The sequence below is a fragment of the Helicoverpa armigera genome, chromosome 24, assembly GCF_030705265.1.
Source record: "Helicoverpa armigera isolate CAAS_96S chromosome 24, ASM3070526v1, whole genome shotgun sequence".
Classification (NCBI taxonomy): domain Eukaryota; kingdom Metazoa; phylum Arthropoda; class Insecta; order Lepidoptera; family Noctuidae; genus Helicoverpa; species Helicoverpa armigera.
In genome coordinates, this window is record NC_087143.1 from 5,448,517 (window position 1) to 5,460,548 (window position 12,032).

Below are 12,032 nucleotides of genomic sequence, written 5' to 3' on the forward strand. Positions count from 1 at the left end.
TAGGCATCAGCTAGGAAAAGAATAAAAAAGAAAATCCCACATTGTTGCAGTTGATGATTAAACTGATACGGAACCTTTGTAAATGCTCCGTGGATTGAGCCGTATTTGGACAGTTATTAACATCTACTACAGTTTAGTCGATTTCATCAATATTTTTATGGCAACATTTACCCATAGACAAAGATGTGTGTGTTCTCGTTTCCTACAAAGATGGCTCTGAATGGTGCTGTCGTGTTGATAAAGTTCTATTTACGGTACATCACCCTTCTCTGTCTTACAACAGGCAAATTGCGATGTCATGAATGAGATAGACAATGTTCCATTTTGATTGTAACGAATACTAACGAATTGTGGTTATATGACTTGAAAAGTTTTTTATTTATTTTACTCAATTATTGTGCAATCTAAAGTAATCTATTATTCTATAAAGTTAATGTAAAATCTATAATTTTATTTGTAAATTTATTTTCATAATAATCTTTAAATAACAAGGATAAATGGAGAAAAATGACCAGTCAAGGTATGTGTACGATCGATAATGTCGTCATTACGAATGTGTTATAACCACAAATACACTTTCTTGTTCACAATTTTTCACTTCTACCTCACTCATTTGTTATTATCAACTACATTGTTCACATAGATGCGGTTAGATCGAAGAAAATTGTGACAGGAGCTGTTTATTTTGGCATATCTATTGGCACTGTTCGCCGTTGGCCATAACGTTTTCCCTTCGAATTCGATCTTCGAATATTTAACGGATTCTTATTTGAAACAAATTCGTTATTTTGTTTTTATTTCAGGATTCATAAACATTGCAAACATATTCAGTCAGTTGTACTGAGTTTTAAAGGAGCGATTTTTGTTAACTCGATGCATAACTACGTAATACGGCTCAATGTCGTTCGTGATTAGGTGCCTTGATTATGCAATGCAACGCCATTTTATACGTTCGGTTTTTAGTTGTATTGAGCGCAAGTCTGTCATTAATTTAACATTATTTATTGAGGCTATCGCTGTATGAGGATTACCGTGGATGATATAGCCACGCGAATGAGTAGGTTATGTTTTATTTAGTCAACACTGATAGCAATCCAGTGTTTACTTACGTTATCTTTTACTAGTTAGGTTATGTGAATGAAATGAATACAAGCCCTGATTTTCTATAGGAATGCAGTTAATATTCTAGTTGTAGATTATTTCTTATTAAAGGGACATTGGCCTTTTATTTAAATGTGTCGATTCATTCGAAATAAACTTACCTACCTAGTTAACCTTCGTTAACTTAATTATCCTGAATGCAGTTTACAAATGAAATGGATTTAGGCAATCATTAGACGGACAAAATTAGGTTATCGTATTTTTGGACAACGTTAAAAGCGTGATTAATGGTGGGTTAAAAAATTACAACTTAAGGGTTGACGTTGCAAATTGACGAAAGTTCATGAGTTCACGAGAGTCTCATTCTTAAACGAGGGGCGTATTTTAGCAATCGATTTAACTTGGAACTGCTCGATTTTGAAACATAACCTTTGATATTAATGATTATCGAAGTCATATCGATAGAATTAGGTACTTATGTACTCGATTTGAATTTAATGGATGCGTTTGCCATCCATTCACCTTTGTTACCTACAAAACTTGACCATTTACAATGGACCGGTTTTTTACACAAATGTTGAAAAACAGCTGATGTTATTCTTATTTCTGTGAGAAAGAAAACACGTTTAAATCCTGGAGGATTATCATAATTTATAATTATCAGCTGAATGCGAAAATAGTGACATCAGCTATGCTTTGGGTGCGGATTTCCGTGTCCATAAACTCGAATTTTGGTTCGAAAAACGACCTAACTATAGCGTTCAGGCATACCTAGTTAGTTCTCGCCAAACTTTTGGTGGCTAGCAACTAATTTCCGATCCCGATGGTAGGTACCTTAAAATGGTTTTTGCACAGCGACACGCGTGATAGTCGGAGCCTCAGATCAAAGAAATAGGGTCGGAGCCGTGAAAAACTTAGACGAGAACTAAATACTCGGCATTCGTAAACGAAAATCATAAAGTACCTAGTTAGTATGTACTACAGAGACTTATAGGCCTAAAACCATTGATGACCTACACGAAAGCTCCTGCGACTCAAGTCATCACACGTTATTATTTTCACGGCTCTTTCACGCAGTAATTGGAGTTGTTAATGACAGGGACCAGGTGCATCGGCATTATTCGATGCCACATGTCAGTGCGATGGATTTGAGATAGTTATCGGGAATAAATAGTACTTTTAACCTAGGGGTGTGGGATTCAAAGACGTTGTATGGCTTCTAAATGTGTCTTGTTGAAGGCTTTAGGGCTTTAGGACTTTAGGAATTAAGGACTTATCGGTTTTTTGCGAATGAACTCGTAAGAACACAATTTGTATGGAAAGTACCTATTTTTGAATTTTGAAGGAGCTGGACAGTCATTATTAGTCACAATGGCCTTTGTAAGTGTAGATTGTAATGGAGATAAACAATTGATAGAAGTCTTCCCCAATTACTTTTTAGTAGAGAAATGGCTTCATTTATTTCAAAAGAGTAAAATTTACCTGCTCATTTCTGTTTCATATCTACACTCTGTTAAGATCACTAATGAGCTTTCAACTAAATCAGATGGGTTGCGAAAGTTCACAAGGCATTAATGACAAAAAAGTATGGCAACACCTAAAAATCTTTTATCAAGGCCTTAAAACAAGCTCCCACAGGGTGGTCCCTCGCTAGTTCATAATCACAAGCTTCCACAAACATCGTTCTTCACTCCTCAAGTCGCCTCACTTGTCACATATACCTTCATTGCGTCCACAAACGGGTTTACTTCAATCAATCAAAATTACAGGACACTGGGCAACTTATTTCTATTTCGAGATTGAGAAGGAATCTTGATGACATGTAATCACAGGCAGGACGTATGGTTTTTGCAATGGCTTCGAACTAGGGGTGTTTGTAGCGGCTTATGTAATCAGCTTTGATGTTGAATGGTGCAGCAATTCCATTATAGTCTAGAATGGATTATAGGCTGAGGTGAAAAAGAAGCATATTATTGCAGAAATGCATATTGAGCCCGATGTATATTTTGCTCCCCTTTGGTTCTAAGGCCTTAAACATATTGGCGGAAAGAATAACTGCTGAATCTGGGTTTGAGGTCCAATTAGCTTTGTCATGTAACATTTCTAAGTGTGAAGTTGTATGGTATACATAACCGTCTATCTATTTCTATAGGAACTTAATGTGATCTGGACCTTCCAGGAAAACCGTGATATTTAAAAATAAAGTTTACTACGCGGATATTAATCATGTTCCACTTAAAGCTTTTTTCGTACAAAGTATGCATTTCTATTGTGTGGTCCTATTTTATACGAAGACAATATTTTGTCCGCAGTATGGCTGAAGAAAAAGGAACAAAATCCTATCTGCAGTTCCAGATAGAAAGGCTGAAAGTATTGCAAGCGAAGCTGTCGACTGAAGCAGAGGAAGATTATGTCATTATTAAAGAAGAGTGAGTACTATTTATAAGATTTTTCGTCACTATAGATTCCCTTATGATGGCTGACAAAGGAGATATAGAAAATAAATAAGACGTGCTGCACCTATACAAAATGGCTTTGCATAAATGAGGATGAACTGTAAAAAAGCAGTCCATGTAATCAAATTATTAATTTCTCCGTTTTAATTATTGTCATAACACATTAGCTACTCCTTTTTGTGGGTGATGCTCTGATGATACTACTCTAAGGTCGTCCTGGCTCGGCATGACTAAAAAAATTTTTTTATATGGATGACCGTATACAAAGAAAAGGTCAAAAAGCTCTCTTCCAATATTGATTTGATTACCTTATTCAAGATACATATTATTTAATCTAATTACGAAACAAGTGACATTTAAATCGAAACTACACCCGTAAGTCTAAACCTTTTATCTATAAACACAGAAGTGGTTTGTCCTGTTGCAAATACCACGAGATGCCAATGTCTTTATATGGCCTCTCGGGTGTATCGAGTGTTAAATAACATGTTGCCACTAATGTGGGAAACAACAACTTTATATTTGAAAGACTCACTTTTATGTGCTAAAGAGGAAACTATAAAAAACCTGACTTACAAAAACACTGAAAAGCATAAAAGTTATTACTTTTTCTAAGTTCAAGCGGTATAGTATAATAAACGGTGTCTTGAGGCTGAAATATTTTGCGAACGACTTCTAAAGCGATGACGAATTTAGAACAACCTTTAACTTACTAAACTTGAGTCAAACGAGAAGACACTCAATTTTTGCAAACAGGGCGGAGTCAATGTAGGGCAGAGGCCCAGAAGAGCAATGCTTCTAAAAGCATGCACTGAATGCACTCAGTCAGACATCTGTGAGTTGCCTAAATCACATTTAATACGTATAGTTAAACGGAATATGTATCATTTCTTTTTCTTCTCTTTCATATTATCGTATGCCACAATAGAATTAACTTTGCCATCGTAAATAATAGCACCCTCAGCTACGTGATTATCGGCCTGATTGGCCAAGGTGCACATTTAAGTAGATAGGAAGCTACTTTAATTGCACCTGCTACCATAAAACTTGTGAGAATTAACACATTAATTTAATTTAGTGCGATTTCCTCGGCGAGCTTCATCGTCTTGGCTTCTTTTGGTGGTCGCCATTTTTGATTATAGGTTACAGATTTACCTTCGCAAATAAAATCCCCTCGCTGTCCTCTTTACTTAATAACATTTAAGTACTCCATCTGAGGACATTTTAAACTACTGCAGGTTGCTCCGTCTCCTTCTGATTTAGACCCAATAGCGATGATGGTTCCTAAAGTATTCGATAAAGGAACCTTTCCGTGTTTATAAACCAGGCCCATTCGTTAAGATTTCCTCAGACATTATCTAGTAACACCCACGGTTACAAGCTTGAAGCTCAAACGCCTACAGTGGAAGGTTTTTTATTCATTGACGTGGGTGTGGAGCCAGTTTGGACATCGATTCGCATGCGAAATTCTTCTGGGTGCGACGGTGACGTCATTACTTTGTGGCTTTGAAACTTGGAATTTTAAGAAGGAATAGAAGAAACTGGGCTACGTAGCAGAATGTTCCATTAGGTTATACTTAGATGTCTTATTTATCTCTTCTTATAAAAGACGACTCAAAAAATTTACTTGATACATGGCAGGGCATCTACAAAAATTGGCGGGGCGCAGGATAGGATAAGATACTTGAAATTGTTCCTTCAGAATCGAATAATGCTAGAAACATCTGAACAGGACATGAAAAATTAGGATTACCATGTAAATAATTAATCCATACTGGTGCACACCACACAAAATAAAGGGAAAACTAGGTGAAGGCAAAACAGTGTGCGTACATTGTTGATAGCCTTTATCTGACCTGGAAGCAGTCTATCCGGTATAAGTTACATAGAAACTTGCCAGACGTTATTGTAAATTGCCGACACGGGGGTTGCATAAAACCTTTGTGGTACAAAAAAAAGCTGTAGAGTAACAAGGAGTTTTGATACTTTTGCAAGAAGGTTTTGGATACTCTTTATTATTTTAGTTTGCGATAGAATGGATAAGAATACTTATAGGTACAGTATCTACTAGTTTGAGCTTTTAGTAAAGCCTGTCAGTTCTAATTTTATTTAAGTAAGTTAAATACGATAGATAAGCATCTAATCGTAAATATTAGGGGTTAAAGTATGAAATTGCCGTTTTATTCTAGTAGGTTTTTGAATTGCCATAGAGTCTTCATGGTTTGAGGTTTTCGAATTTAACTTTTTTCACGTGGTTTCTGTGATGTTTTTCTTTTAAAAAATGTGAAACATTTGATTATCGATGTTCAATTGTTTTTGTTATTCAACTTAAACAAGAAAGATGGATACTGCGAAAATTTGAGTAATTTTTGAATATGAGTTCCGACGCGGGATTGAACGGCAGAAACAGCCCGCAATATCAATGCTGCATTTGAAGAGGTGTCTGCTAAAGAACGCGCCGTGCGATTTTGGATTAAACGCTTTCGTGGTGGAAACTTCGACTTGAAGAACGAGCCATGAGAAAGACCGCCTGACAGGTGATTAACGAGAAATTAAGAGAGACGGTGAACGCCGATCCTAGTCAAACTACCCAGATACCCAGCCGAACACCGAATAATGTTGAAAAAATTAGCAGTAAAACAGCCACGACTCATGAATCGACCTTCACCGCTATTGCTCCATGACAACGCGAGGCCTCATACAGCAAAATAAACCGTTTTAACTCTTCAGGAACTGCAGTTGGAAACTATTCGTCTTCCTCCATATTCGCCAGACCTTGCTCTAACGGACGACCATTTTTTTTTGTGATTTGGACAATTATCTACGTCACAAGAAGTTTCTTCCCAGGAGGCAGAACAAAATTCTTTCACACTGTTTGTGCAGTCTAGATCCTCAGAGTTCTATCGTAAAGGCATAAATGACCTTCTTATTAGATGACCGCAATGTATAGATAATAATGGCAACTATTTTGATTAAATAAGTTTGTTAAAAATAAAAAAAAAATACAATTTAGAGCCGCCGTACACGGACTGCTTCAAGCAGTTGAGACCGACTGCTTAAAGCCGCGACCGCGCAGTGAACTATAGTCATTCATTCGCTGCCGTACACACGACTGCTCGAGCAGTCGCGACCGCTTCAAGCCGTCAACTGCATGATGAAATTCCATCGTGCCGTCGACCGCTCGCGAGCGGTTGCGAGGCATACACCGACTGCTCGAGCCGTTGACTGCGCTAGAGCAGTCGACAGCTCTCCGACTTCCCTCTCCCCCCCGCCCTTTGCGGCCTCGCGGCGTCTGTTTTCTCATTTGACTGCTCGAGCAGTTGGGTCGTAGCTCGAGCAGTCAACAACCGACAGCTCAAGCAGTCGACGCCGACCGCTCGAGCGGTCCGTGTATTTCACTCAGCCGCTAACTGCTCGAGCAGTCCGTGTACGGCGGCCCTTAGGTTTTCAGTACAAATCGGCAATTTCATACTTTAACCCCTATTATTAAAAATATTATTTAAGTATCTATTTAGTTATCCTATTAAGATCGATGTCAAAAGTTCAAATGAACAATTCTACAAAGTTAACATATTAAAATCAATTTAGACGATTTCAATAAATTAAACATTGATTTTTCGTATCATTTTTACATAAAAGAGAATTTATGTTGATTTAAGAAAGATATTTAAGTGATCAAGATCATCAGTTTTTTTTATGAAAATGATTGAGCCATGTCTAAACGAAGTCAATACCTTACATAAATATTTAAAAGCAATAAATTGATAACAAAGTTTGCAAATTATTTTTCACGTATTGTAATTACGAGAACTCGTTTTTAATGAAGGTCGAGGTTGTTCTAGAGTAGTGTCAAACTTTTTTAATTTGCTTTCCCTACAAATTCTTACACCTGTACTGTACCACTATACTCAGTCAGAATCCTCACATCCCAGCAATAAATTGAACTATTAAGTATGGAATTCCATGGTCATTATAGCGCGGCCCCGGGCATACGGGGACAAGACGGTGTTGCCAGGAATTATTTTTAAATCTCCCCTTTATTTGAATTTAAATAATACAGATATAATTTGTACCTATTTAATATTTATCTGATGTACATATTTTACGGGTGTGAATGACCAGCCTTGAGGCTAAATTCCATCTAAAATAATTTAAATGTCAATGCGTCAAGTCTCGGTATGGTTGAATAAGACATTAACTTGCAGTGTTCCAAGTTAGAATTTATAACGTGCCAAATTAATTCCGTGATATTTTGTTCTTGACCCGTTTTGAATTAAATAAATTTATTTCACCTTAGATTATTTATTTATAGGATAATATAAATTATTGTTTTACGTTAATTATTTAGTAAGGAGGAAATCAAAATCATCTTCGAAGTTTTAACAGACTGTTTTGTGTAGAAGATCGACGAACTATTTTTATCCTCCAAAGATGATGTGTGAAAACTGAAATAAATAAGTGTTACTGTATTTCTGTTGATAAGGACTTAAATTATAGAAAATAAGTTCTAAGGCAGTGTAGTTACACAATACATACTCTCACCGCGAGGAAAACGCTAATCCCTATTCAGAGCTTTTCCGGCAAAAAAAGCTACAGCAAAATCATAATAAACAAACCACACAAAAAGTGGAGTATCCCCGCAATGGCAACACTATTGTCGAGCAAGGGATAACGCGACGGGTTCCCGCGCCAGCCGCACGCTCGCTCGCTCAGTCCAGTCAGTCCGGCTTCGCGCGCGATACAGCCGAGATTCATCGCGACCCGTGCCGCAAAAAAAAAATACATTAAAAAAAACACTTTCGATTACATTATCTGTCACATTTCGGCGGTAACAAGACAAAAGTTATGTTCGCTCGCGTTAAACCTAAAAAAGTGTTAGAATAATGCTTTGTAATCATGATTCTAAGATTAAATAGTGATAAGGGTGGTTTATTTATTGTATACGTATCAAATTGTGTGTAAGAGATGCAATATCAAAGTAATGACGATGACCTGCAATATCGGATTTTTGGCGAATCCTTCAACTTTGCCATCGAGAACAAAACAAATGCCGGCCGCCGGAGAAAGTGAGTTCCATATTTGATTTTTTAACCTCAAATATTCGACCTTTTTTAATTTTATACCTGCTTTGTTCCTACCCACTAAGTTCTGATGCTTTTATTGGATTATTTTTATTTAAGCCTTAAAAATTAAGAATCGAGCTTTGATACTTTTTAAAAACTTTTTTATCGCAAAGAATCAATAGGTACGTAGGCATCATAATCAGCTGTGTATTACGTGTACCTTCATTGTTTTCAAATCTTAAATACATAAGAGGCTGTTTCATAGAATCCTGTTGTCTTTTTATCTGGAATGAAAACATGCATGCAGGATATGCGCGCCCACCATTCTAATCTGCATTGCACCATAGCAATGGGTACCTACCATTCTTGTGTGTACATTTGTATTTATTTCTCAACGGGCTTAACCTAGCTAGAAGACGGGGATTACTAGGTAGATAACCAATACTTACACTGGACACGTTTCCATCCCTTACCGCCGTATACTGAAATCCATGTGGTCACGATTACGTAAATGGCTGCGACAGCAAAACTTTTATTAAATCGAACTTAAAGCACAGATTACCTACTTAATACTCTTAAAGTAAGTACAGTCTGTGCCAAATATCTTTGCATTTCCGAAGGCAGCCATTTGGCGCCTCACGCATGCCCAATAATGCGACTCATTTACTTTTGAAACAGCTGATTTCTATAATTCTCATGTTAGGCATTGATATTCATGTTATTCTTATCCATATTTAGATGGATACTTACACTATCTGACTGCCCACCACCACGCATACCCAGCGCGGTGACTGTGGGCAAATCCTCCCATAGCTTGTGGCTCCCGTAGCATGCAGCACTGCAGCAGTCCAGTAGTGGACGACTTTTGGCTGTGACGAGGTCGCATCTGACCATTCTATTGAAAAACTCCATTTAGTGTCTTCACATTTCTGCCTTTAATCTCATAGTTACCTCTCATAACTTCGATATGTAGGTAGGTACCTCTATAAACTTTATTATATTGCAGTACATACTTGCAGTCCACGACATTCCTAGGCCATTGGCGAGCACCAATGCCTAGGTCCATGGGCTAGGTCATTCGATACGCTCACTAAACACTCTTTAAGTACCAGCGCATTGTGAAAGGACTATTTCTAGAAATTTGAACAGTGCCGTGGAAGGAAAACATTTTGTGTTTAATTTTAGCTTTTATTTAGGTACTATAATAGTCTGTCCAAGTAAATAGCTTATAGTCGTTTTCGGATTAACTTTATTGGCGGCTAACCTATTAATTTTCGATTGAAGATGAAAGATAAACAGCCGAATATTAATTTGCCCAAACACTGCCCATTAGTCTTTCTAATCTGGATTTAATGCACTAATAAAATAACCTAGTAGGTTTGTCGTCAAACTATTCTCCAAGCGCTCAAATCGTTAATTGTTCCTGGTTAGTAATTAACTTGTCGAAAGATTGCAAAAAGCTGACATAGTAAAGCAGTAATATCCACTTGATAAATTAGTGTTCATCACTCCATTAATCATTATGTTATTAGTATTGTTATTTTACTAAACTAATTTAACGATATCAATGTTTAGCGAATACATGTTTAGCATTGGTTAAGATCTAGACACACGGCAGTGTGTCCGCCAAGTTCGAGCAAAAAAGGCGACACACCGGCCGTGGGTTATATTACACGAACCATTTCGGGCCAAATTCGACCCCCCTGTAACTCAAAATCTATTTTATTTACGCATATCAAATTTCTAGTATCTGTTGAGACCCCCTCACTTATCTAAAATACAAAATTTCATTAATATACCTATTGTAGGTCTTGAGATATTGACGTCAGAAAATCGCTATTTTTACTATACACTGATTCACTTATTCACTTATTCACTGACTCACTCATCAAAAACCTAGACCACTTCCAATGGTCGTATTGACTTGAAATTTGGCATGGAGGTAGGTCTTTATGTCAAGGTAAAGGGAAAAATCTGAAAATGGCCAAGTGTGAGTCGGTTTCAAAATAATGAAGGTGTTTTATACCCGGTGTAAATTTATACCCCTAAGGAACTAAAACGAACTAAATTTATCTATATTTATATAATATATCTTCGAATGGTACAAAGGTTTGTATTTAGTCAAAGTAAAGTAAAAATCTGAAATGAAAACGGCCAAGTGTAAATCACTTTCGAAAATAACGCATGTGTAACTTTGATCCACGAACATAATATATGATAACATGTCATGTCAGTCAGTTGGTAAATCTAGTCATAGTTAATCTAGTTCATTTCTTTGTAAGAAACATAGTGCATATTAAAAAATCTAAAAGATAGTATAAATGAGACATTTCTTTAACTAACTTCATCATAAGAAAAAAATAAAATAAACAACCTTACAAAAATAAATGAAATCCCACCCAAAACAAAAATGTGAAAGACTGCCAAGTTCGATAATATGGGAATGCTTCGCCTATAAAAGAAGTGAGATCTGAATAAGTACCAAGTTCCATACACATACCTCAGTTAAAAATAGTTACTTTTTAATGATGATTACTTGGCAAGTTTTAATAGAAAATTAAATACTTGATTCATTGCGTTTAGTAGGTTTATAACAAGGTGTATGAAAACTTGCCAAGTAACATCATTAAAAAGTAACTATTTTTAACTGAGGTATGTGTATGGAACTTGGTACTTATTCAGATCTCACTTCTTTTATAGGCGAAGCATTCCCATATTATCGAACTTGGCAGTCTTTCACATTTTTGTTTTGGGTGGGATAAGTATAACACAGCCGATTTCGCACCGTAGTAAAACCGCGAAACACAAAGTACCTACCGACCAGTTTTTCCTTCCTTTTTACACGTTTAAAACCATATTCTTTTTCACATTACGTAAGATTCTCCAATTAACTTCTATCGCCAAAAACAGGATTTTTATTTTTGTTTCTTATTCGTTCGGATTAATTTTATTTATGGCACGTGTTATTGTTAATAATGTTAATGTAATGAACTTGAGGACGACAGGACGTGATGAGGTTACATAAAACAAGAAAATCCTGAATCCAGTCGTCATAGCTTTAAACAACACTTTGGTTTCTCAGAAACTCCTGTTTATTGGGTAAATAGCATCTCTGTGCACGCGAGCTTGCATTTTGTCCCGTGAATTAATAGTAGGAAATACTTATAATACCTATTTGCTAAACAATATCTTATAACCGCGGTCAATCACTTTGAGGCTGCAAAACCTGAGAATTTATGAGCTATAAAAGACTCGATCAATCAACACCGTGAAGGTTTATATATCGTTCTGCATCAAGTTGGGATATAAATAATATTAAACATGAAATATTAATCAAAGGATTTAAAGAGGATACTGAATTTCAAGCTGCACATAAAACCGGCAATGTAAATGAAACTACATTATATAGTCG

General features: G+C 36.4%; 1 protein-coding gene across 6 annotated transcripts in view; it reads left to right on the forward strand.

Annotated features, from left to right (window-relative positions):
- The first annotated feature begins 240 nt into the window (after positions 1–240).
- LOC126053489 (myb protein) overlaps positions 241–12,032 on the forward strand; it is a 55,638-nt gene continuing 43,846 nt past the window's right edge. The window contains exons 1-2 of one of the 6 annotated variants that reach the window (XM_064041150.1): positions 241–520; positions 3,414–3,530. In XM_064041150.1, the coding sequence (XP_063897220.1) occupies positions 498–520; positions 3,414–3,530 (140 nt within the window). In that variant the 5' untranslated portion in view covers positions 241–497. Of the gene's footprint in view, positions 521–3,413; positions 3,531–8,260; positions 8,624–12,032 lie in introns of those variants that run through there. The other 5 variants (XM_064041151.1, XM_064041148.1, XM_064041147.1 and 2 more) reach the window with 5 other exon arrangements.